This window comes from Apodemus sylvaticus, chromosome 16 (assembly GCF_947179515.1).
Source record: "Apodemus sylvaticus chromosome 16, mApoSyl1.1, whole genome shotgun sequence".
Taxonomy (NCBI): domain Eukaryota; kingdom Metazoa; phylum Chordata; class Mammalia; order Rodentia; family Muridae; genus Apodemus; species Apodemus sylvaticus.
Genome location: NC_067487.1, coordinates 56,571,686 through 56,598,860, shown reverse-complemented (window position 1 = coordinate 56,598,860; position 27,175 = coordinate 56,571,686). Strand labels below are relative to the sequence as shown.

General features: G+C 34.7%; 1 protein-coding gene across 2 annotated transcripts; it reads left to right on the top strand.

Moving 5' to 3' along the window:
- Positions 1 to 10: 10 nt before the first annotated feature.
- Cenpk (centromere protein K) lies at positions 11 to 26,260 on the top strand. 2 transcript variants are annotated; one of them, XM_052160036.1, is made up of 10 exons: positions 11 to 95; positions 1,750 to 1,900; positions 3,856 to 3,912; positions 6,551 to 6,623; positions 10,987 to 11,033; positions 19,424 to 19,506; positions 19,590 to 19,688; positions 19,969 to 20,095; positions 22,470 to 22,523; positions 22,610 to 22,912. In XM_052160036.1, the coding sequence occupies exons 2-10, from the start codon at positions 1,784 to 1,786 to the stop codon at positions 22,616 to 22,618; spliced, it is 666 nt and encodes a 221-aa protein (XP_052015996.1). In that variant the 5' UTR covers positions 11 to 95; positions 1,750 to 1,783; the 3' UTR covers positions 22,619 to 22,912. The 2 variants fall into 2 exon arrangements, with proteins under 2 accessions (XP_052015996.1, XP_052015995.1); XM_052160035.1 differs by lacking the exon at positions 22,610 to 22,912 and adding an exon at positions 26,006 to 26,260 and having other exon boundaries at positions 12 to 95.
- The last annotated feature ends 915 nt before the right edge of the window (positions 26,261 to 27,175 follow it).

Genomic DNA, 27,175 nt, shown 5'->3' with positions numbered 1-27,175 from the left:
TACGGTGGCGCAGCTGGTCCAATCAGCAAGCAGCGCGCGTAAACAGCGCGGCTTGGCTGTGTTGACGAAAGCACTGAGGAGAGCGGAGGTTTGAGGTGAGTTGAAACCAGCTCTGGCTGACTAAGCAAGGCCCACTTAAGGTTTTCGGTCAAGGAGGATGGCAGCTCGCGGGGTGGAGGGACCCAAGTCCCCCAGACCGGACGCTTACGTCCTAGGAACTGGAGGCCTCGCGCTTCTCGGCCTCCCAGGCCAATGCCATTCTAGAACCTACCTGGTTTTTCAAGAAAAAGCAGAGGGGCGGGGTTGGGAGGAACTTTTGGTTAAAAAGAATGAAGTTGATTTCGATCAGCTAAACTATATATTGAAATAACTATAATGTATAAGGTGGGCTCCCATTATTAGAATATTCTTTTTGACTTGGAATGTGTATGTGTGTGACACTAGAAAATCAAGAAGCCTGTGCGAGTGTTGTGTTTCCACTTGCCTGTTAAACGATTAGCATAGTGATATTCAATGAGTCTTTGCTACTTCTGGGTCTGTATATTTCTATATAGGTTTTCAAATTTCCTCATCAAGTGCGACATAGTTTTTGTCGCCTTTAGGATTTTCATGAGGTAAAAGAGGCCAATTTGGGGAGAATTGCGTTATTGATATCGTGCTCTATCTATTCCAACAACAAAGTTGCATCGTGTACAACTTCTCCGTTGGTAACTTAAGCAATTTAAAACTTAAAAATTACATGTGAGTAAAAAATAAACATTGGGATGGTGTTTATTCTGATATGCATCTGATGGTGTAACTTACTGTCCACATCCTGAAAATTACCCAACTTTAAACCTCATGATACACTATAGTTTCCTGTTCTTTACAGCAATCAATATTAATCGTGTGTCACTTTTCATTACTCCTGGTAAGTTTTGTCATTTTAATTGGGCCACTAATTAATAATTTAAAGTGGGCTACTATACAAAGTTGCTTTATATTCTTTGATTTTTCTTAAAGACCAAATAGCCATTCTGCATACCTTTCCCCCCTCTACTCTTAAAATTTTGGTTGTAAACCTTAGCCTTTATGTGATAAGCTATTTCTCTAGGCCCTGCCCCCTTTTGAGACAGGATTTTTCTTTTATGTCCTGGCTGTCCTCGAAAGGACTGAGATCCACCTGCCTCTGCTTCTGCCTCCAAAGTGCTGGGATTAAAGGCATGGTTTGGAACACCTGGCTGTATCTGTTGTTAAAATTCAAATTCCTTCTCTTGATTTATTCACAGTAGACCTTAGGAATCATCTCACTTAGTTGGAAGAAATAATTCACACACAACTTCCACAAGCTCTTACCATCTACTCACCTACCTAAATTTTGCACTCTTGTTATTCTACTGACTCTCCTGTTACAATTGAACTTCTTCAAATTTAAATCCATTCTTCAGTTAGTGGACACTAAGTTGATTGCATATCTGGGATATTGTGAATGGTGCTGTAGTAAACAAGATTGTAAACATCTTTTCAACATGCTAGTTTCCTTTGTTTGGATATATATCTAATAGTGGAATTTCTGGATCCTGTGGTAGTTCTGTTTGTAATTTTTGCTAACATCCGTATTCCTTTTTATAATTGCTGTTCTGCAGTATTCCCTCCAACAGTAGTGTGGTCATGTTTCTCTTTCAATAGAAAGGATTTTTGTCTATTAGTCACTCAGCAAATTGTCTATTCAGCAAATAGTTAAATGCATGTATGTTTTTTTTATGTTAGTTGTTGCAGTAAGGTGAAGAAAACTATAAAGGATATGTCAGAGAATCAGCAAGAAGTGGATCCAGATACTACTACAGATGTGGAAGCCTTTATAGATACAGAGGAAGAGCTTATTAAACAATGTGAGGAAATGTGGAAAGACATGGAAGATGTAAGTATCAAAAGATAAAAATGATATATTAGATAATATAATATTTACATAATAGACTTAGGAAAGAAACCATGTTAGTTTCCACATAGCTATTTTTTTATAAATTATTTGTATAAATTTTATACCTAAAAGCATTCTTTTAAGAAATTTTATACTAGAAAACTGTAGAAAGAGAAAAAAAATAATGGTAGTTCTGGCTCTCAGGGAGATTTTTTTTTTCTTATAAAGGCCATTCATAATATTGTATATAATGTACCATTAAGAGTATTATGATAGAATGCAAAAAATTATACTTAGGAGAAATGTGTAAGGCAGTATGAAGGAATCAAGGTTAGCTTTCTATAAGAAGCAAACAGGGAATTAAGAGCCTCTGAAATTAGGACAAGACAAAAATAGGAAAGCCTGAATGTGTAGTTTAAAGAGGTTAGAGAAATCTAGGTAAGATATTATGTAAAATATATACTAGGAAAAGGAAATCTTGTGACTTGAAACTGCAGAGAATTAACCTGGAACAAGAACATGGATTCTTGTAGAATATGTTCAATGGGAGATCACTAAAAGGTTGAAATTCACTGTGAAATGATTGGCGACATCAAAAAAATTGTTTTGTTGTGTTTTAAGACAAGAGTACAGAAACAGGATGTTTTAAGCGAATCTAGCTAGTAGTCATCCTGTTAAGGAGTAATGAAGGCTTGAATACTGTCATTGCAAGAATGAATTCAAAAGATTTTAATGAGGTTGGAACTAAAGGACACAAAGTTAATAAATGCCAGATTAGAGGAAATCATGAATCATTTCAGTATCTGTTTAGGCCAGTAGATGTTGCCTGGATTATTACCCAAAATAGAGAATATAGCAGTAGACTAGTGCATAGTTAAGTATTATGAGTGAAACAAATTAGAAAATTAAAATGTTGACCTTGAAATTATGTACATTTCTTTATTTTACTGAGATACACTTGATACACTATGTTATTTTGGTAAAAATTTTCTCTTTAATATATGATATAAACCACAGACATATGTAGAATCCTACTCCAGTAAAGTGTCAGCAGGAGGGCTGGATGAAATTTTTATGACTATAGAGAGCATCCTGCTCTTTTCACGAAATTGTATGAATTACATATTTTAAAAAATCATTTTGGCAAAATCCTTGGTAGTTTATATCATTACTATATTTACTAAATAATTCTTATAATTAATTTTGTTTTCCACTATAGAAACTTGTATTTTAAAAATAACTAAATTTTACAGAAAATTACTACAACCAGATATGAGGACAGATAAGACTTTAGATCCTCATATTTTTACCTATCAAAGACAACCATTGTTGGATGTTAAAGTCAGGCACAACAATATTTCTTGGAGGCATTTTTTTTTTATTTGTTTTTTTCGAGACAGGGTTTCTCTATATAGCCCTGGCTGGCCTAGAACTCACTCTGTAGACCAAGCTGGCCTCGAACTCAGAAATCCGCCTGCCTCTGCCTCCCAAGAGTGCTGGGATTACAGGTGTGCGCCACCACCGCCCGGCTTAAATTTTTTTTCTTGGAGGCATTTTATGTTAACTACTTACTTATTTTGTTATTATTCTATAGTACTTTTTCACATGTTTGCTTACCTCCCTTTTTTCCCCCATTATGTGACTTATAATTCATTCTAGCTACTAGGTATTCTAATAGTCACTGTTCTTTGGAGAGGGACAAAATACAACCAAAGTTTCTGTATGTGCTCTACTACTTAGCTACATATACAACTCTTGCTTTTTCCTTTTAATGCACTCACTTTAGAATCAGTTTAACTGCCTTCCTCATCTTCTGTGGAAATTTAAATAAATACTGTAGTTGCACATTTATGTTTTTAAAAGGGTGTTCTATTGGGCTTGTGTAAAAAAGGGAGAAGGGAATTGTCTATGGTTTGTAAGTGTATCATTTGTTTTTCTTTACTTTTTGAATCAAGTGTCAGAATAAATTATCACTTATTGGAACCGAGACACTCACTAACTCAAATGCTCAGGTATGAACTTTTTATATTCCATTCTAGAAAAAGGTAAGTAAAATTCATTCTTTTTGTACAAAAAGTTTATATTAATTCCAATATAATGGCCTTGTTAATATTTATATTCTTTTTAAAATTAATTAGTGTGTGTGTGTGTGTGTGTGTGTGTGTGTGTGTGAGAGAGAGAGAGAGAGAGAGAGAGAGAGAGAGAGAGAGAACAGCTTTATGAAGTCAGTACTCTTCTTTCACCTTTACATGTGTTTCAGGATTTGAGTTTTGGTGGCCAGGCTTATGTAAAACCACTTTTCCTGCTGAACCATTTCATGGACTCTAACACCTATATCTTTAAATGGTTGGGAAACTCTTTTGTTTAAAATAAAAAACAATAGCCAGGCAGTGGTGGGCCTTTAATCCTGGCACTTGGGAGGCAGAGGCAGGTGGATTTCTGAGTTCAAGGCCAGCCTAGTCTACAGAGTGAGTTCCAGGACAGCCAGGGCTACACAGAGAAACCCTGTCTCGATAAAACCTAAATAAATAAATAAGTAAATAAATAATAAAATTAAAAAACAACAAACCCAAGAACCAATTAAATATTGTCTCCAAAAAACACAGTTATTCAGCAAAGGTGCTCCAAACTTAGTATCAAGGAATGGGAAAAAAATACCAAAGAAACAGGAAATGTCAACAAACAGAATAGTTATCTTTATATCTGACAAAAGAAACTTCAAACCAGAACTAATTTGAAGACATAAAACAGGATGCTACATGTTAAAAAAAAGGAACAATTCATCAAGATAATACAACTGTAATTTTTTGTGCACCAAATATTGGAACTCATAATGTTATTTTTGAATCCATAAAAATGTGTGTATATATATATATATATATATATACTATGTATAGACTCTATATATAACTAACCTATGACTTTTCTTTGGAAAATATGTTTGCTTTATTGTAGCAATTAAGACCTTACTAAATATGAATCATTGGACACTAGACCTGTGGTTCACACAGTGCACCAAGCACTGACGTTCAGAGGAGTGTTTCTAAACCTGTTAAACACGTACTGTCCTAAGTTATAAACAACCAGAGTGTAGTTTGAAGTTTCCTATTGTGTTCAGAGTTCTAAAGTGATCTTTTACAAGTTTGGTGATTTTTTTTTTTTTTTTTTTGGTTTTTTGAAACAGGGTTTCTCTGTGTAGCTCTGGCTGTCCTGGAACTCACTCTGTAGACCAGGCTGGCCTTGAACTCTTGAAATCTGCCTGCCTCTGCCTCCCAAGTGCTGGAATTAAAGGCGTGCGCCACCACCATAAGTTTGATGAATCTTAAAGCAGATGCATAGGACTTAATATATAATCTACTTATGACTGAGATTTGATAGTGAAATGATAGAGTCAAATCAGCAAGGTGAAAAGGTATGTGGTTTAAAGTTGAAAGGAAACAAGATATGAACTTTCAGGGTTGTCTCACAATAGAGTCATTTAACACTTTATATTAGCCTGTCAACTTGTGATGTGAAACATTGTTTACCCTTCCAGAAACTTGGCATCTAAAACTCTGCCTAGCAGATAATTAAAATACAAGAAGGTAAAGCAAGTATTCAACATAAACCATATTCTTTGCTTCAATAGTTTTGACATTGGAAGCCACTCTTAAAGAGTTCGGGTGTTGGAAACTGTCTTGAAATCATTCCAGGTTCACAAATCCAAGGCAAGGGCTGATCAATGTGCAGGCCTTTTAAGAAGTAGCAGTTGCTGCTTTGCTTTGATGCCTCATTTCTGTATGCATAGTACCTTCATACCTCTATCACTCAAAAGTCAGTTTTCTGTGATTTGTTTGTTTTCAAAGGCAGGGTCTTATGTAGTTTACTCTGGCTTGGAACTTGCTCTGTTGCTGAAGCTGATCTTGAACTGAGTCTTGGAGGGCTGATTTGCAAGCATATATCACTTACCTGACAATTCCTTTATAAAGCAAACAGATAGACATATGGAGAAAACTTTTATAATGTATAACTTTGAAATATTACTGCTGCCTTATTTTTAGAAATTTTATAGGAGAATCAAATTTGTCATCATACCAAAAACACTCAGCATAATTTTTTTCTCAAGATAAAGTATATATACATTTTATAAACTACTAATATATAATAAAAATGCTTTTTTTGTGTGACACTGGAACCAGTCTCATCATTATATTTTGGTTTGTTTTTTTTTTTTTTTGAAGCAGAACTAAAAGCAGTTACAATATTTTTGAAAGATCACAGAGAAGAAATGAACATATTTAAGAAAAATGTGACTGAAAATGCTAGCAAGACATAACGTGCTATTCTTTCTTTTGGAGGGGGAGAATGTCTTTCTGTGTCAATATCATGGCTTTTTTGTTTGTTTGTTTTGTTTTCTTAAGATATATTTAGGAAGTAAATGTGATGTGCTTGGGTTCTTTAGGATTTGGTAAGAAGGCCAAATTTATTATATTCCATAGCATAGCATATCATAGCTGCAAAAAGCCATTTATGAGCTATAGTTATTATAATAGAATATGTTTGGTGATACTATTTTATTATCCACTTATTTTATAACTATTATTACTGTATTAATTATATTTTCATCAGTATTATATAAGAAATAACTTGAACTCTCTTTTTTTTTAATAGCTCTCATTACTTATTATACAAATGAAATGTCTGACTGCTGAACTTGGTCAATGGAACCAAAGAAAACCCGAAAGTAAGATTCTTACTTTTAGGTTTGTATATTGTAGACAAATTAATAGGGTATTAAATTAATGACTTCAAGAATGGCAAGAGCCATTTGTTTTTGAAATTGCCCATGGTTGATACTAGGACCCACTCCAATTTTCTTTTCTACATTAAATTCTATCTTAGAGCATAATAACTTGAACTGTGAAGACTTTATTATTGTAATTATTTTACCCTAAAAAACATTGCCTTATGTTCAGTAGAAACTATGAACTGTTAATAAATGAAATTTGCACAGTGAAAAGTTACTTTATTTGCTTTTTGGAATAGGAAACATTTAGTTTTTATGCTATTTCTTGAGTTGTCCAGTGGGAACCAAATATACTTTTTGCCTATATTTAAAGAATGGAAGATGGCTTAAAATGTTATAGCAGCAATACCCAACTAGTAGATATTACTACTACTACTAATACTGTGAAAGTCTAAGCTTCCTGAGCCATTTATTTTTGTGTTTGATTTTCTGTATAGATTGCTCTGTTTTGTTCCCCACATCTATTTTGTTTCTTCTCTTCCCATTACTTTTCCTTTGACTTGCCTTACTGCAACCATTTTAAGTTTTAGCCTTCCTTTTCTATATTATTGTGTCAGTTTTGGTGATTCTTCACATAGCAGTCTTAGGCTATCTTCTTTCCTTAGGATACTATCATCTCTGTCTTTGGTTTTATTTACTTATGCTAATTCCTTAGTTGTTTCACATTTTCGCATTACTGCTTCATAGCCTTTAATTTTAGCACTTCAGGTAAGAATATAGTGGTGATATACAGTTGTAATTTTAAAATTAGCCTTTAACCATATATACATTTTTCTTCTTAGCCATATTCTGAGCATCTCTTATGCAGCTGTTAAATTGGTTTTCTCTAGAGATGTGTACTCAGCTGCTGTTCTTTTGTTTGTTTTCAGAGACAGGGTTTCTGCTATGTAAGCGTAGCCTAGAACTTAGGGTACTTGTGCCTCAGCCTCGCTGCAAACATAATAGATGTGTACCACTGTCATACTTAGCTTTATTCAATTGTTATTGTACATGCTATACCAGCTATTTTAGGCTTCTGCGTGTTAGATCTGTAATATTGCTTCTGAATTAGTTTACTAAGGCTGTAACAAAGAATCTTACATAGTATAATGGGAAACATTGTATGTAGTGGAAACATTGGAAATTTATTTCATCATAGTTCTAGATCCTAGCATACTCCATTAATAATTTGTTTTATTGTTACAAAATACCTGACAGAAGAAACTTGAAGAAGGAAGGCTTTTGCATTAAAGTTCTAGAGGATGTGATGTAGTTATGGCAGGAAAGGTAAGGTGACAAGAGCAAGTCACTTGGTGTCCAGTTTGGAAGAAAGAGAGGTGAATGCTATGTTCAACTTGTTTTTTATTTTTGTTTTTGTTTTTGTTTGTTTGTTTTAAATCACTTGGGATTCTAGCCCATGGAATAGTAATGTATACATTTAGGGTGGATGATCCTGTTTCAATTAACCTAATATAGAAAAATCTGTCACAGTCATGGCCAGGAACTTATTTCTGTGTGATTCTAAATCCTATGAAATTGACAATAGAGATTAACTGTCACATGACCTGAGATCAAGTTGCCAGCAAAGTTGATTTCTTCTAGGGTCTCTAATTGGCTTTAAATGGCTATTGTACTGTCAGCCTTCTAGTGCTAAGAAAATACCTGAAATAAGTATCCTTAAAAATGTCCTAGAAGTTCTGATTTAATATTAGAAACATCTTTTGCTTGGTGGTAATGGTGGGGTACATGCATCAGAACAAACTGTTCAAATCATGAGCCTTGGAGCAGAGAAGAAACCAGGGACCCATAGTCTCTTAAAGAGCTGTGCTGCTAATGATCTAAAGACTACTAGGTTCCAAGGTTTTATAGTACCTCCCATGTAAGATAGTCCTGAGGACCAAGCCTTTAACACATGGACTTTGGCGAAACATTTATTCAAACTATAGCAGTCTTCTTTTATTGTCTTCATGTGTGCTTCCCTGTGCCTCTCTTTATCTTATTCTCATTGGATTAGAGCTCATTCTAATAATATGTTAACTTAATTACTTATCAGTCACTTTGAGTTTACTGATTGAATATTGGATCCAATATTGGATGTTGGGTATTAGACTTTAAACATGAATTTAGGGTTAGCATACTCCAGTCCATAATAACTTTCTCATATGTATATGTTCAAAGAAGAATTCTCTGCAGCATTGGACTTGGGTTTTTTGGCCCATCCTAGATCTTATCTAAAATACCCAATTTATGATATCTCCAGTTCATGAACTGGTATTTGTTGAACTATATATGTTTTAGATATCTCCTAGATTTTTCTTTGTATTTCAAACATAACCAGTTACTAAATATTGAGTTCAGCTGCCACTTTAATCATCAGTCTTTTAGGTCAATATGATTGATGACTTTTTTTAGGTCAATATGATTTATTTTGGTTTCGTTTTCATCATTGAAACTTTTAAACATAAAAATTAAGAGACTAATTGAATGAACCTCGGTAGATTTAATGACTGTTACTAAGTTTTTTTAAAGTTTTAGGTTTTTTTTCAAAGTTGTACAAAACAGCATATTGATTTAATATCAATTTTTGTAGGTCTATAGTCTGAGTATAGTTATAAACATAAAGTTTCTGTAGGTCAGGAATCAACACAGCTCAACTTAGATCCACTTCAAAGCTTTTCTCAAGTTGTTAAAATGATTTATCTTCTTGTGATTGTAAAAAATCATGGTAACGTCATTAAAGTGTTTGAGTGCATATGTGTTTTGAGGAACTGTATACATGTGTGGCTGGGAACATCTGTATGTAAGTGAGTACAGAGGTCACTGAACAGCATTAGATGTTGTTCCTTGGGTGTCATCTACTTCTCCTTTTTGAAGCAGGGTCTCTCACCTGATTGGAACTCATCAAGTAGGCTCGGCCAGCAGACTAGTGAGCCCTGGGGATCCATCCTAGTCTCCCTAGCGCTCTGAATCCAAACCCATACCACCATGCTCAGGGTTCTTTCTTTTTCTTTTTTAAATATGGGTTCTAGGTATCAAACTCATGTTCTAGTGCTCACAAGCTAAGCCAATTAGGTATATAGATCAAGATAGCAGGAGAAAGGAAAGAGCATATTGTTTTTGTTTCAAGAACTTCAGTCAGTCATTTTTGTGGTTGATAATTAGTGACAAATTCAATGCATTTGTCTATGTCTGAGAATATCTTTTATTTCTTCATTCTTAAAGAATATTTTCACTGATCTTAGAATTTGTAGTTATCTTCTTTATCACCTGATGAGTCTGCTACTTCTGCCTTCCTAGCTATAAGTACAGTAAAATACTGTTTTCTTTGTGTGACTTTGTTTTTCCTCCTGGCTACTTTGAAGAATTTTAGCTTATAGGTGAAGTTGCAGTTTATGTTGGCATAAATTTCTTTAGGTTTACCTTATCTGATGTTCACTCTCATAAATATATAGAGAAATATTTTTTGCAAAACTTGAGAAATACTCTGACATTATTTCATATATTTTCAGCCTCTTTCTTCTTTACTAACATTTCAGCAACATGATGGTAAATCGTTTGTTACAGTTCCACAGCTCTCCTAAAGTACTGTTTTCTAAATGTTTAATTATGAAAAAATACACACAAAATATATTCCTTAACATTGTAAGTAGTCTCAAAAACTCTTTGCATTGCATTTGTTGAAAAGGGTTCGTTCTTGTGTCAGCCAGCTGTTACTGAAAAAAAAAATCATGGAATAAACAATTTATCACTAGTCAAAGTTTATTTGGCTCATGGTTTTAGAAGTTCCAGTCCATGGTTGGACTCATTTTCATACTAGTACTCATTTTCAGAAATTAACACTACAATATGATACATACACATAAGATATTATGAAGTTATTAAATGACGAGTTACTTCTGTACCATGGGAGTTCTGCTGTGTGAAAACAAAGGTAAAATATCTGGTATGCTATTTTTATAATACCAATCGTGATAAGAAATAAAACTTTTGTGTTTGTGAATGCTTTCACATATTTATAGGATCTTTGACTACAGAGAAAATAACCCAAGCAACCCCTTTTATAAACATTTCTAAGCGTGTTTTTAGGCCTTAGGAAAGAAAAGAACTTAAATAAAAGCATAGATATCAAATTATTCAGTGTTATATACTTGCAGTTATATGTGTAAAAATATTAATCTAGACGTTATCAAAATGAATATATTTTATAAAAGTTTGGTAATACATGAGTGAAATAGAAAGGAGTTATCTCAGAAAAGCCATAAAATTAAATTCTTGAAAATTAACTAAGAGATATGATTTTGTTTTATTTTTATTTTTGTAGTAATTCCCCTAACTGAAGACGTTTTGTTAACACTGGGAAAAGAAGAGGTGAGTTGTTTATGGTTAGTAATATTCCAAATAATATATAATTAGAATTTCTTTAGATAAGTTGTGACATAAGTAAACTAAAGCACTCAACACATTAAAATTTACATGTTTTATTAAACTAAGTATTTTAAAGATTTGAATTTTTTTATTTTTTACTGTTTGTATATATACTTATTCTGGTGTAAGTGTGAGAATGTGTGCATGTGGAAGTCAGAGGACAACTTTGTTTGAGACAGGATTTCTTTGTTGTTTGTCATTTGGTGTGCCAGGGTAGCTAGCTCCCAACCTTCTCTAAGGACTCTCCTGTCTCTACTGCCCATATTGCCATAGCCATGCTGAGATTACAGACTATATTTTAGAGCTTTATCCTCACCAGTAATTAGTTTTTTGCCAGAATCTGCAGCAGATGATTCTATAGCAAGCATGGTGTCCTCTAATTCAGTTAAAACTCAATTTTTGATGGGTCATTTGTTTCATGAGACTGCTTCTTACCAAAGATGACAGTTGCAATAGTAGGTTTTCTATTGTACTTCTGAGCAATTGATTATGAATCAGTTTGCTTGTCTCCATCTTCTGGTGTAATTTTCTAGAGAGATTCACATATCATGATCACACAGAAACATGCTTACTCATCTGTTATAAAAGGCATCACCAAAAAATGCAGATGAATAGCTAGATTAAAAAAATGTATAGATTAAAGTCTGTAGGAAAGGAATGGAACTTTGGTATCCTGAGTGTGCTGCTATGCCAGACATTCCCATCCATCCATTTAGCTGTTCAGAAGTTCCCTGAGGCCAGTCGTTTTGATTTTTATATGAAAACTTAACTATGGAAGCAAAATTGACCAAATAATTGATCAAGAATTAACTTTCAAATACCAGGACAGGGAAGCGGAGGAGGGTTGATTGGGGAAGGGGAGATGGTTTATGGGATTTTTGGGGGGAGGAGGAACCAGGGAAGGTGACAACATTTGAAATGTAAATAAAGAATATATCTAATAAAAAAAGATTAAAAAAAAAGAATTAACTTTCAGCTCTTTTTCTCTTTCCAAAAATTGGGGGCTAGAGCTAAAAGTTCCAATAATCCGATCATGCCTTGTTCTTTCTAGACTCTAGCCCTTATCTTAAAACTGCTTTTCATACCATAGTATATTAAAAGGAATTTACTATGTTAGAAATTTCTAGTGTGTTAGAAATGTTAAGTCAGGAAAAAGGGATTAAGACCAAAATATTGTGACATGGTGACTCACAGCTGTCTTTTGGAAAGTTGAGACAGGAAAATTGCCCAGGGTTCATATTGAGTTTGGGTTAGTTTGAGTTACCTGTATAGGGGAAATAAGACTGAATTAGCTATTTTATAGCATTCTGTTGCACAGTGGAAAAAAGGTTATCTTTGTTATAAATGTTATAAAGAAACACAAATTAGCCAGGCAGTGACAGCTCACAGTTTTAATGCCAACATTTGGGAGGCAGAGGCAGGCAGATCTCTGAATTTGAGGCTAGCCTGGTCCACAGAGCAAGTTACACAGCTGGCCAGGGCTACCCAGAGAAACCCTGTCTCCCAAAGCCAAAAACTAAACCAAACCACAACCAAACCAGAACCAAAAACAAAACAAAACAAAAACAATAACCAAATCTTCAGCCTGTTCAAGATTGAGAAAGTGTGTTCACCTAGGTATGACATAGTGAGGTGGCAAATATACAAACCTAGGAGTGTTTTGGATAGCTGGGGGAACAGATGGAGACATGAGAGCCACACTGGGTGGGAAAACTGAGGAGACCCTGTTTATTGCCTGTCAATTTCAGTGTTTTCAGACTGTCTGGATAAACCATCCTGCTAGAGGCATAAGGCTACAGAAACAGTAATTCACTTTACTTGAACTCAGGGCCCTAGGTCTTTGCCTTAAAGCAGCAAACCATATGTTAAATGGAGGCAGCTCCTGAGGCTAAACAGTTGCTGGATCTTCAAGCTCTTAACTTACAGAGTAAACTTTAAATGATGGAGCTTACTGCCATTTACAAAGTTGAACCACTTTTCAGCATGTATAGTCTAATCTCCCTCTCTACTGCATTTCCTAGTCAGGCACTCCAACAGGAGTTCCCATGAGTATCTGCTTGTAGCAATATGGGGAGGGACAAACTGGATTCTTTTCTGCAGTGTGGTCTGCTACTTGGGAGTCACTCCCACACTGGTCTATCTCCCTGCACCCTCCCCAACCCCCACTGAATTTAAAGTTTGTGAGAGCTACGGATTAGTCTTTGATTAGGATTACCAGTCTGTTGTCACCAGAGCTACATGGCTTATGGTTTCAAGCTTTGAGTTCCCCTTCTTTCCGTCAGTGTTCATCCCTACAACCTTAGCAGAGTTAGAGCTGTAGAGGCCTCTCCTACTTCTCTCTGCATAGCTTTTGTCATCATCTTTTTCATGATTTCTCTTGTTTTTCCTTTCTTTAAACTATGTTTTAAATATTCTGACTGTTGTCATTCCCAGAGTTCCAGAAGGGTAGTGATTCTCTTCATATTCACAAAGGGATTTATTCTACCACTGGATAACTAAAATATAATGGGCAAAATTGAGAAAACAATACCCAAATGATGTTTATAGTAGATTTATCATAGCTGTGTTTAATTAGAAAGGAAAATTTCTTCTAAAACTTTCTGAAGAGTTTTTGTTCTGCCAATGATCAAATCTAGGGAGGGTTTTGTGCATTATAGAAGTGAAACTCTCCCAGTGAGCTCCATCCTTAGAGCCATCCTTTTATTTTATAGTAAGGAATTAACAGTGATTTTTTTCATGCTTTCTCAATTCATTGTAATGACTTAAAGAGCTAGCTTTTGGCATCATCGAGTTCTTTCCTCCTGACCTCCTCTCTCTGTTCCTTTCACCCCTTCTCACATTTCATTATTTTTTTGTTCCTTATTGTTTCTTTAAAAAAAAGATTTATTTATTTATTGTATATGAGTACACTGTAGCTATCTTCAGACACACCAGACAAGGACATCAGATCCCATTACAGATGGTTGTGAGCCACCATGTGGTTGCTGGGAATTGAACTCAGGACCTCTGGAAGAGCAGTCAGTGCTCTTAATCGCTGAGCCATTTCTCCAGCCGTCAATATTTCTTTGGTATTAAGAGTTTTATTTTTTTCCTTTTTTAGATAATGATAAAAAATAAGACCATTAATTTGAGAATGTTCCTTTGTTTCTATGTTTCTAACAAGGATTTAAAATTTAATATTATCTTATTTGTATATTGTATGTATGAGTGCTTTATTTGCATGTATGGCTGCACACCAAAAGAGGGCATCAGCTTGCTGGGAATTCAATCCACGACTTTTAAAAGAACAGAATATTCAGTGCTCTTAACCACTGAGTCATCTTTCAAGCTCTGCTTCTAGAAATTTTAATGTTATGTTTTTATTTTTAGTCATACTAACTGATAATTGAAGTTATAGTTTCTCAGTTACCTATTTATTGCTTGTCACATAGATTTTATTTTATTTTACTTTATTTTATTTTATTTACATTTCAAGTGTTATCCCTTTACCCGGTGTGCTGGCTGGTTTTGTGTGTCAACTTGACACAGGCTGGATTTATCACAGAGAAAGGAGCTTCATTTGGGGAAGTGCTTCCATGAGATCCAGCTGTGGGGCATTCTCTCAATTAGTGATCAATGGGGGAGGGCCCCTGTAAGTGGTACCACCTCTGGGCTGGTATTCTTGGGTTCTATAAGAGAGCAGGCTGAATAAGCCAGTAAGAAACATCCCTCCATGGCCTGTGTATATCAGCTCCTGCTTCCTGACTTTCTTGAGTTCCAGTCCTGACTTCCTTTAGTGATGAATAGCAGTGTAAGCTCAATAAACCCTTTCTTCCTAACTTGCTTCTTGGTCATGATGTTTGTTCAGGAATAGAAACCCTGACTAAAACAACTGGTTTGCCCCTCTTCCAGAAACCCCCTTTCCTATCCCCATTCCCCCTGCTTCTATGAGGGTGTTCCTCCACCCACCCACTCACTCCCACCTCTCCACCCTTAATTGCCCTACACTGGGACATCTATCAGACCTTCATAGGACCAAAGACCTCCCTCCTTATGATGTCTGATAAGGCTGTCCTTTGCTACATATGCGGCTGGAGCTATGAATACTCCTTGGTTGGTGGCTTAGTCCCTGGGAGTTAGGGGGTAGTCTGGTTAGTTGATATTGTTGTTCTTCCTATGGGGTTGCAAACCCCTTCACCTCTTTCAGTCCTTTCTCTAACTCCTCCATTGGGGACCTCATACTCAGTGCAGTGGTTGGCTGAATCCTTATTTGTAAGGCTCTTGGCAGGGCCTCTCAGTATACAGCTATATCAGGCTCCTTTCAGCAACCCTTTCTTAGCATCCACAATAGTGTTGGAGTTTGGTGACTGTATCTGGGATGAATCCCCAGGTGAGACAGTCTCTAGATGACCTTTCCTTCAGTCTCTGCTCTGCACTTTGTCTCCTTATTTGCTCCCATGTATATTTTGTTCCACTTTCTAAGAAGGACTGAAGCACCTACATTTTGGTTTTCCTTCTTCTTGAGCTTCATGTGGTCTGTGAATTGTATCTTGGGTATTCGGAGCTTTTGGGATACTATCCATTTATCAGTGAGTGCATACCATGTGTGTTCTTTTGTGATTGGGTTACCACACTCAGGATGATATTTTCTAGTCCATCCATTTGCTTAAGAATTTCATGAATTCATGTTTTTAATAGCGGAGTAGTACTTTTCACATAGACTTTTTTTTAGAGCTATTTTATTGTTCACATATTTGCAGTTTCCTACTTTTCTTTGTTAATTTCAAATTTAATTCCATTGTTAGACTATTTAATATGGTATCAGTATGATATTGTTCTTTTTATCTATTATTGATCTCATTGATGTAGTGATATGTATATGCTTATTTTTGATCCAACCTTTTTGTGGTCTCATTTTTATTTTTTCTTGCTTTCTTTTACATATATTAAAAAGCTTTTTTATTATATGTTTTAGTTAGGGTTCAGTTGCTCTGATGAGACACCATGACCATGGCACCTCTTGTTAAAAAAAAAAAGAAGCATTTAATTGGGGCTGGCTTACAGTTCAGAGGTTTAGTCCATTGTCATCATGTCAGAAAGCATGGTAGCATGCAGGCAGATGGTGCTGCTGGAAAGGGAGATGAGAGTTCTATATCCTGATGAAAAGGAAGCCGCGAGAGAGTGACACTGCTTGGTTTGAGCATCCGAAACCCTGAAACCTACCCCATGACACACTTCTTCCAACAAAGCCGCTTTTCAAGAACCTATGGGGGCTGTTTTCATTCAAACCACCATATTACAGCACTGGATTACTAGATATTTCTATTTTCTTCCTTATTTTAATTTATTTTTTAGTTACTTTAGAATTTATAAAACACATGTATAACTTATAACTGATTTAAAGTTAGAAAAAAATTAGTGGATTTTTTTTCTTGCAATTCAGAGACTAGAAGAATAGTAGATAAGAGGTTAGCGTATAACTCAGCTTCACATATTTTGTGTTGGTCAGGTATCTCAAATGTACCAGTGTAACAGTTAATCAGTTAAGCAGCTTTGGCTCCTGCTAGGTCATGTGTATACTGCATCCACCCAAGAGCTTTGGAATCACGAATGAAAGGCGCGCGCGCGCGCACACACACACACACACACATATGCATGCATGTACGCATGTGTCAGCTAATGTGCCTTGACTAGCTCAATGGCTATGTAGTTCTAAACCTCCCTAAGGCTAGCATACAACCCTCTCTGGTATTCCTGAGTTTACATCTTTTAAAATCTATATTTCAGCTCTGCTATTTCAAACATAATCATGGTGTTCTCTCTCTTTCTTGGTCCCTTGCCCACACAATCTAAAAGTCCCGCCTTTGTCTTCCTGCACAGGCATTAATTTTATAGCAATTCTTTATTAGCAATCAGATTTAGTTGGGGGTAGGGGCCCTCAGGTCTGTAAGTGTGGCTTTGGGAGCCAAATTAAGACAAAGCACTAGAACTAATTCCCAACATATCAGGACCTTTGAATTTATTTTTCACTCCGTCTGGAATTTTCTTTTTCTTTTCTTTTTTTTTTTTTAAAGATTTATTTATTATATGTAAGTACACTGTAGCTGTCTTCAGACACACCAGAAGAGGGTGTCAGATCTCATTACAGATGGTTGTGAGCCACCATGTGGTTCCTGGGATTTGAACTCAGGACCTTCAGAAGTACAGTTACTGCTCTTGACCCCTGAGCCATCTCTCCAGCCCCTGGAGTTTTCTTCTACTAGATAGTAACTTTATTTATTTATTTACTTATTTACTTATTTATTTATTTACTTATTTTTGGTCTTTTTTTTTCTGCTATTCACATGTTACTTAGAGATCTTTTCAAATCATAATACCTTAGAACAGTTCTGCCTTGCATGTCATTATGTTATTATTATTTTGGCTTATTTTTATCTCTCTGGTATATATCACCATTGCAGTTATTTATTGCTTAATTTTCTGCATTCCACTCTTTGTTTTCTCCACTCTTGCATTCTTCAGCAATGATTGCTAACTAATAACTTATAATGGATATTGAGTTGCCAGTTTAATCAATACTAAAAGAATGATACGCATTCTCTGTCTTAATTTTTGTATGTACTCATTAGAAAAAAAAGACCTATCTTTTTTCCACTGGATGTTTTCGGCTCCTTTGTCGAAGATCAAGTGACCATAGGTGTGTGGATTAGTTTCTGAGTCTTCAATTCTATTCCATTGGTCCACTTGTCTGTCACTGTGCCAATACCATGTAATTTTTAACACTATTGCTCTGTAGTATGGTGCTAGTTCAATTGGAGGTCAGCATACAGAAGAATGTGAATTAATCTATTCTTATCTCCATGTACTAAACTCCACTCCAAGTGGATCCAGGACCTCCACGTAAAACCAGACACACTGAAACTAATAGAAAAGAAACTGGGGAAAACCCTTGAGGACATGGGCACAGGGGAAAAGTTCCTGAACAGAACACCAATAGCTTATGCTCTAAGATCAAGAATTGACAAATGGGATCTCATAAAATTACAAAGTTTCTGTAAGGCAAAGGACACTGTCAAAAGGACAAAACGGCAGCCAACAGATTGGGAAAGGATATTCGCCAACCCTACATCTGATAGAGGGCTAATATCCAATATATACAAAGAACTCAAGAAGTTAGACCCCAGGGAACCAAATAACCCTATTAAAAATGGTGTACAGATCTAAAGAAAGAATTTTCACCTGAAGAAATTTGGATAGCTGAGAGGCACCTTAAGAAGTGCTCAACACCATTAGTCCTTAGGGAAATGCAAGTCAAAACAATCCTGAGATTTCACCTCACAACAGTCAGAATGGCTAAGGTCAAAAGCTCAGGAGACAGTAGGTGTTGGCGAGGATGTGGAGAAAGAGGAACACTCCTCCACTGCTGGTGGGGCTGTAAGATGGTACAACCTCTTTGGAAATCAGTCTGGCGGTTCCTCAGAAAACTGGACATGACACTTCCAGAGGACCCTGCTATACCTCTCCTGGGCATATACCCAAAGGATTCCCCGGCATGCAATAAAGACACATGCTCTATTATGTTCATAGCAGCCTTATTTATAATAGCCAGAAGCTGGAAAGAACCCAGATGTCCCTCAAAGGAGGAATAGATACAGAAAATGTGGTATATTTACACAATGGAATACTACTCAGCAATTAGAAACAATGAATTCACAAAATTTTTAGGCAAATGGTTTGATCTGGAAAATATCATCCTAAGTGAGGTAACCCAATCACAAAAGAATACACATGGAATGCAGTCTCTGATAAGTGGATATTAATTAGCCCAGAAGCTCTGAATACCCAAGGCACAAATTGCATAACAAATGACTCCCTTGAAGAAGTATGGAGAGGGTCCTGATCTTGGAAAGTATTGATCTAGTGTTGGAGGGGAATATAAGGGCAGAGAAAAAGGAGGGAGGTGATTGGAGAATGGATGGAGAGAAGAAGGTTTATGGGACATATGGGGAGGGGGGATCTGGGAAAGGGGAAATCATTTGGAATGTAAACAAAGAATATAGAAAATCAAAATATTAAAAAAAAAAAAAAGAAAGAAAGACCTAATCTACTAAAAGCAGTCCATTAATTTAATTTCAGTTTCAAATTAAAATATGTAGCTTGAAAATCTTTATATTTATCAGTTGTGTGTCACCAAAATTTACCATCTGCTTGTTGTATATTTATCATTTCCAACTTTTTCTGGTAAGCATTTTTACTATTGGCTTCCATATTGAGACATTCACATTTCACTGCTTGAAAACTGAACTATGTAGAAGCTAACAGACAAAGCTTTAGCGGAGATTCTTTTATTCTAGTTCCAAAAATTGAGATGTGATCTTGAAGTGGTACTGTCTACCATTCAGTCAAAGAATGAAAAGTTAAAAGAAGATTTAGAAAGGTAAATTTGTAATTTCTATTATCATTGATATATACTGTGTTGTGCTTAAATTTTTCCTTGACTATTGTTTTCCATGTTTAAAGGGAGCAGCAGTGGTTAGATGAACAGCAGCAAATACTGGAAACTCTTAAAGCATTACACAGTGATTTGAAAAGTCAGGTTATAACATTTACTGAATCAAGGTAATTCATTTTGTATTCTAGATTTTTTTTCAAACTTTTTTTTTGAAAAAAGTATTTATTATATAAAGTAGACCAAAAGGTGCTCCTAAGTTTTGCCAGCTATCAGTTGTTTCATCTTTTTTGGAATGACTTTTCTTACTATACTAGTTATATTGTAAAGAATATTCTCTAGTTTTGTGGATCAAATGAAAGCACATTTTGATCAGTTTCTTGTATAACCAAGAGTATGCACAAATGTAATTTATCAGTTTAATGTTTGCTCACTATTTTGTATTATTAGAATCGTTAATGAACTGAAAGCTAAGATCCATAGTATAAAAGAATTTAAGAAGAAGCTCTTGCTTACCTTGGGTGAATTTTTAGAGGATCATTTTCCTCTGCCTGATGGAAGTACTCAAAAGAAAAGGGTAAGTTTTAGAGAAGACAGTCTCTAAATTGTTATAATTGTACGTGATTTTGTATAGGAACAAAAGCAAAGGAATGAGGCATAGTGGACATACACACAAATATTCTTTTATCTTATGGGTACTGAAAAATCAGAGATACTTTATTGTTTACTAAAACAATCCAATACTAAAACAATGGGATTGGTTAAATACATTTTTAAAGATTTAACATTTTATTTATTTATTTGTGTTTGTACTGTATGTGCACCCAGTGTCCACATGCTTGCATTGCACAGCTTGTGTGTGAGATCAGAGGAAAACCCAGTAGGAGTCTCTTTTCTGCTTCCACTGTTTAACATTGTCTTTCTGCTTTTTGTTATCTGGCCAGCATATCTTGGTGTTAATGGGCTACCGTAACAGAATACCAGAGACTCTGGCATAAAAATGGAATTTTTCTGTCTAAAGACTAGAAGTGCAAGATTAAAGTCCTTTCGGGGTTAGTTCCTGATGAGGTCTATTCCTAGCTGGTGCCTTCTCTTTCTGCTCATGTTGATCTCAGCTCTACATGCAGGGGGACGAAGATTTTTTTATAAAGTTCTCTTACTATATTACTTTTATACAAAAATAAAACAATACACACACACACACACAAAGTAGTCCTCATTGGAATTGGTCCCTACCCTGATAACCTCATTTCATTAACACTTGATTACCTACTTATGTCCTGTTTCCAACTACAAGTACGTCTGAGTTTCAACACATACTTTTGATATATATAGTTCTGTTTACAGCAGTGAACTTTACAACTTAATTACAAATACAAAAAAGAAAGTTAACAAACCCAAATCCTTGTTCATCATTAATATGTTAGCAAGTCACTAACATGGTTAGTGAGTCACTACAGTTGAGACATTGTCCTAAACACAGAATATATAGAAACAAATTGATGGCTGATTGGCTTAGTGGAATTTTATTCTTGCTACTATACTATCAGTGATAAATACTGATTTTAATTAACTTTGATAGAAGACAAATGAAGTTCAAATGTTGTACTTGCAGAAATATTTCTTTGCTTCAAATTATTTGAGCACTGGAGAGAGACCTTTAATACAAAGGAAACAAATTATGAAAAATTAAGTGTTCTAAGTTTGTATAACTTCATCTCATGTTAAAGTAGAATGAATTTACTGATACAGTAATAAAAAGAATTCTTCCACTAAACCCCCATTCTAATTTTATGTTAATTTTAATTTCAGTATGTATTTTGCATTAAAACACTACAATAAGTATGTTTAGCCCTTACTTTATTTTATATTTGATTCACTACTTATTTTTAAACAGTTCTTAAATTCAAGTCAATAATTTTTAGAATCTTTTTTTATTCATCTTATTTATTTAATGTGTTTTGCATTCATATATATCTGTATACCACATGTATAAGTTACAGAAGGTTGTGAGCTACCACGTGAGTGCTATGAACTGAACTCAGGTCTTCTGGAAGAGCAATCAGAGCTCCTAACTACTAAGCCATTTTCTCCAACCCCTTATGCCAATTTATTTATTTATTTATTTATTTACTTACTTACTTACTCACTTATTTATTCATTTATTTATTTATTGCCAAATGAATTCTTTAAGAAGAATTTCTGACACTTAACTATGCCTATTTAAGTTTAATCTGTGTCTTTATATTTGCTAGTCAGTTCTGTAACTACTTTGTTTCTCTCTCTCTCTCTCTCAGAAGTTAGCAGAATTACATAGATGTTCAAAAATTATAACATCTGCAGTTGTGTAAGAACATATTCTTTCTTTTTATTTGTCATGGTTAAATCGCACCTAGATCATTTGAGAGACTAAAAATTTTAACCATGATTATAGTTATGAGGGATCTCAAATCTTTATCATGAGAAAAGTTGAAGGAACTAATGAGGATTAATAATGCACTTGAACATCATAGTGGCTGTCTTCCAATTTTTAAAAACTAAGTTATTCCGTGTGATTCAAAGGTAAAAAATTCAGTGAGCTGAGACAATGTTAGGAACTTTTGATCTTTGGGACCTGCCAAGACCTGTGGGAAGGTAAAAGGAAGGCTCCCTTAGAAGCCACCATGAAGTGTAAGAGAATACGACTTGCATGGAGAATTTTTGTGTAGCTCAAACATATTGCTTTATTTTATATATAATATGTATAATATAATTTATTGTATGTTAATATGTAGCTTAAACTATATCTTAAAGTAATTATAAAGGTTTCCATTACATTTTTAAGAATCTAATTTGTACCACAAAGTTTACTTTCAGAATTGGTCTTCATTTTGTACAATTACAACTAAAATGTTTTTTAAGCCATATGGTTCATATTCTGTCATGTTAATTGTTATTTACATTTCTCAAAGAAAAACATTCAAGACTTCAATTCACACCTGATAACACTGAATGAAATGTTAGAGGTAAGTGTAGATTTTTTTGCTTTCTCTTTAGTGAACAATTAGTGTTAAAGATAAAAAAAAAATTGTTACTTTTATTTTCTGTTAAGAGTTCTTGACCTGGACATGGTAACACTTGCCTTTAATCCCAGCACTCTGGACACAGAGGTGGGCGGATCTCTTGAGTTTGAGGCCAGCCTGGGCTACAGAGTGGGTTCCAGAACAGCCAGGGCTGCAACCTGTCTTGAAAATGAAAATTTAAAAAGGTTTTTTTTGTTTTTTGTTTTTGATTCTTTAAGAGAGTTACTCATTTCGTCACTTAGTATTCGTACCCTAAAATCTTGTGCTGTTATTCTGAAAGAATTCTAGTTTACAACTCAGTTCTGTACCTAAACCATATAAATGAATATATAATTTTTCCTAAAATAATGTTTCTTTTATTATAGTAGAAAGACTAATTCTAACCTTTTTAGTTTGACATTTATTTTGTTTTATAAATAGATATCCTTGGCATTGTAAAAATATACTTGAACTCCAGCCAGGTTATTAAATATATGAATTACTTTATAAAACCTTAGAGAAGTCTATAAAAAGCAAATTGTCATTTGCTTTTTAATTTTGTTCTTTGGTTGAAATAGATTTTTTCATATACTATATTCTAATTGTTATTTCCCCTCCCCCAATTCTTCTCAATTCCTTCCAACTCCCCTTCTATCTGGATCTACATCTTCTCTGTCACTGGTTAGAAAACAAATAGACCTCTAAGGAATAATAATAAAAGAAAGCAAAGATAAACAAATTGTAATTGGACAAAACTAACAGAAGAAAAAGAGCCAAAGAAAAAGCATGGGACACACATATAGGTGCAGAGACGTACATATTCACACTATCAGTAATCCTATAAAAACACAAAACCAGAAAACTGTATGTGTATATATATATATATATATACATATATATATATATATACAAGAGATCTATATGGGCTTTGAAAAAATGCTTTCCCATGACATTATGAGACAACCTGTAAAGAGGCCATTGAGTATATTTTTTCTGAGGTCTCACTCCAGGACATGGGATCTACCATTGAGAGTTGTTAGTTTCCCAGGGAGACTTTCATGGAGAAACTAAATTTTCATTTGTATTAGGGATGGGTTCCCACCTAGCTCTAGAACTAGTAAATTTGAAGAGTATTTTCAGAACTTAATGAGTTGAGTATTGTTACCCAAGAATCTTTCCTAATAAATATTGATATAATAATATATCAATATTGTTAATAATATATAATAATATATCACTATCTTGAAAAGCTAGGTAGAAATAATTGATTTATAATCAGAAACCATGTTGATATTTCTGACTTTCCCTAGTTTAAAACTAAAACCTTTCTTGGATGTATTTATTATCTTTTGTAAGGTTAAAAAAAAAAGTTACTTTAGGCTAGTGAGATTGTCTAGTGGTTAATGGGCTTGTTGCAAAGCCCAGTTATAAGAGTTCAATTCCCAGTGCCCATGTAGTAGATGGAGAGCCAATTCCTTCAAATTGTCCTTTAATTTGTTTATTATTCTGTATTTGTACATACAGAGAAACAAATGTAATAAAAATTTTAAAGTAACACTTTATGTAACATATTGATAATATTTGAAACACATGGTTATAAATTGGGATACAATATAAAACTTAGAAAAACCAAATATTTTCGTTGCAGTTCATATTATCAGTGATAAAAATAACTAATACTTAATCTATAATTTAGTGAAAAAAATTAGCACACTCATTTTAAATTTGAATTTGTACCGTATTTCTATCTTTTTATTTGAATTTTAATTAATGTAATCTAATAAAAAATTGGAAATGCAAGATAAGATCACTTTATTTGTTTGCTTTCTTCTGCATTGGGATGGAAAGCAGTCCTCACGATAGGCAAGTGCTATACCAGTGAGTTATATGTTTAGCTCATAAACGTTTTATAATATATTAAGATAAATAAGTTCTATAAAATATAAAAGTATTTCTTTATCATAATACTTAAAAGAAAGGGGATGCTGAGATTATTATTTCACAGGATGAAGGATTTGAAATACGCATATTAGTGACAATTGACATTTTTATTAGGGAAATTAGGGATTGGCAGATTAATTTTAATCACTTTTATAACACTTTATATTTGTATAAATTGTGCCTTTTCTTTTCATGATCTTTAATATTTTGAGGGAAAATAATAACACATTTACCATTTTCACCATTGAAACATTAGTTTTCAAATAATTGAATATAATTGCTTCACAAAAAAATCTCTGCAAATGCCAATAGATTGGTTGAAGACTATTGAGTCTTAGATATCATTAGCAAGCTTCTGTAAACTTTGATGACAATAATACTTTGGTTTTCTTTTATTTTTCAATTAAGTTTGTGAGATAACTTAAAAAGTAATGTTTGACTATGGTATTTTCATATACATGTGTCATTGTACCTTGCTCATTTTTTACCCTAATTCCTACCTTCTTATATCCTTACTTCTCTCTTCCTGGTACTCTTCCACCAAATAGTCTCCCTAATTTTGTTTTTCTTTCCTTCTCTGTGTTTCTTTCTCTACCCTCTATCCCACCCACACCACCACTCTTTCATTCTGTTCACACACACACACACACACACTCAGGACTTTGGTCTTAGTTTGGCTTATTTCATTTTAAATATTTTCTATTTCCATTTTCCTAAAACTGAGATAATTTCAGTATATGCATATATATTAAATATATTATCTATATTATATATGTATGTGGGTGAGTTTGTATATATATTGCATTTTCTTTATGGACTCATCTGTTGATATTCTCCTGGAGTGTGAACCATGCTTTTCAACACTTTAGACCCTAATAAGAAGCCACATTTCCATGTGGAATAGAATTTGAGAAAAGCTACCCTCTAATACTCAAAGTTTGTCAAATTTCACTGTAAGATCTCAACATCCTTGGTAAAGTAATTAGAGATATTCAGGGAAAAGATGAAGGAAATGATAATGGAAGCAACTTTTTTTGAAGAATTAGCATAAGAATAGATGGTTAAAGGGTCAAACTGGTGATCTTTTGTACTTTGTGTTCAATTTGTAAAATTTTAATTTTTAATTTTTTTCTCCCATAGTGATAGAAATGAAACCCATGGCCTTATGTAGCTAGCTGTGTTCTATACCTGAAGTATAAATTTTATTTTTTATAATTCTTGTTCTTATTTTAAAGGAAATTATGCTAAAAGAAGTAGGAAAGCTGTAAATATTTTTAGGCAATTTTTAGGAATTGTGTTCATTTTACTGGGGATTCATTTTAATACATCTTTCACCCACTAGTGTCCATAGTCTTTAAAATCAGATACTGTTTACATAAAAGTAATGTTTATGAACAGCTGTTCAAGGAAAAGAGTAGTCAATGTTCTTTGACACAAAAATATTGTTTTATGAAAGTAAGTAGACTTTCCCACAAAAGGTATATTTCTAATAATTTTTTTCTTAGATGCTTATAAATAGAATGTTTGATGTTCCACATGATCCGTATGTTAAAATAAGTGATTCCTTTTGGCCACCATATATTGAGCTGCTTCTGCGTTACGGAATTGCTTTGAGGCATCCAGAAGATCCATCCCGAATAAGATTAGAAGCCTTCCATCAGTAACATGATAAGCTGTTTTTGTACAGTATGGAATCTTTACACCCATGGATAAATAAAACACAAGACTATTTAAATAAAGAATATTATTTGCAAATCAAAGGCATAGTCTGTCTTTTTTGTTGTTGTTTTGAAATATGGTCTCATGTATCCTGGCTGGTATTGGCTTGTTGAGTACACAGTTGGTTTACAGTCTTTTACCACCCGTGCCCTGGTTGTCCATCCTTGTATCTTTTTAAAATTAATTAATTAACTAATTAATTAATTTTTTTACCCTCCATATTATATCCCACCCCCACCCCCACCCTGTCCACCCTCAGACTGTTCCACATCCCATACCTCCTCCCTACCCCCTGTCTCCATGTGGATGTCCCCACCCAACCCTGTGACCTCTAAATGCCCTCAGACCTCCAGGCTCTTGAGGGTTCATCTCTTAATGAGCACAGACCAGGGAATACTCTACTGTGTGTGTGTTGGAGGCCACATACCAGCTAGTGTATGCTGCCTGTTTGGTAGTACAGTGTTTGAGAGATCTTGGGGGTCCAGATTAATTGAGACTACTGGTCCTCCTACAGAGTCGCCTTCCTCCTCAGCTTCTTTCAGCCTTCTCTAATTCAATAGCAGGGGTCAGCTGTTGCTGTCCATTGGTTGGGTGCAAATATCTTCATCTGACTCTCTTAGCTCTGCTTGTTGGAGTGTGGTCATGTGCCATCCCTTTTTTTGTGAGTGCTCCATAGCCTCAGTAATAGTGCCAGGCCTTGGGACCTCTCTCTCCCACATTTGATGCCCTATCTTCCTGCTGGAGGTGGGCTCTATAAGTTCCCTCTCCCTACTGTGGGGCATTTCATCTAAGGTCTCTCCCGTTGAGTCCTGGAGTCTCTCACCTCCCAGGTCTCTGGTGCATTCTGGAGGGTTTCTCCCAACCTCCTGCCTCCCAAGGTTGCCTGTTTGCATTCTTTCTGCTGGCCCTCAGGGCTTCAGTGCTTTTCCCTCACCCAATACCAGATCAGGTAACCC

Excerpts from the sequence above, each read along its gene's own strand:
- Cenpk (XM_052160035.1), top strand. The coding sequence starts at position 1,784 with ATGTCAGAGAATCAGCAAGAAGTGGATCCAGATACTACTACAGATGTG. Across the intron at positions 19,507-19,589 it reads TTAAAAGAAGATTTAGAAAG|GGAGCAGCAGTGGTTAGATG; the intron begins GTAAATTTGTAA and ends CCATGTTTAAAG. Across the intron at positions 19,689-19,968 it reads ATAACATTTACTGAATCAAG|AATCGTTAATGAACTGAAAG; the intron begins GTAATTCATTTT and ends TTGTATTATTAG.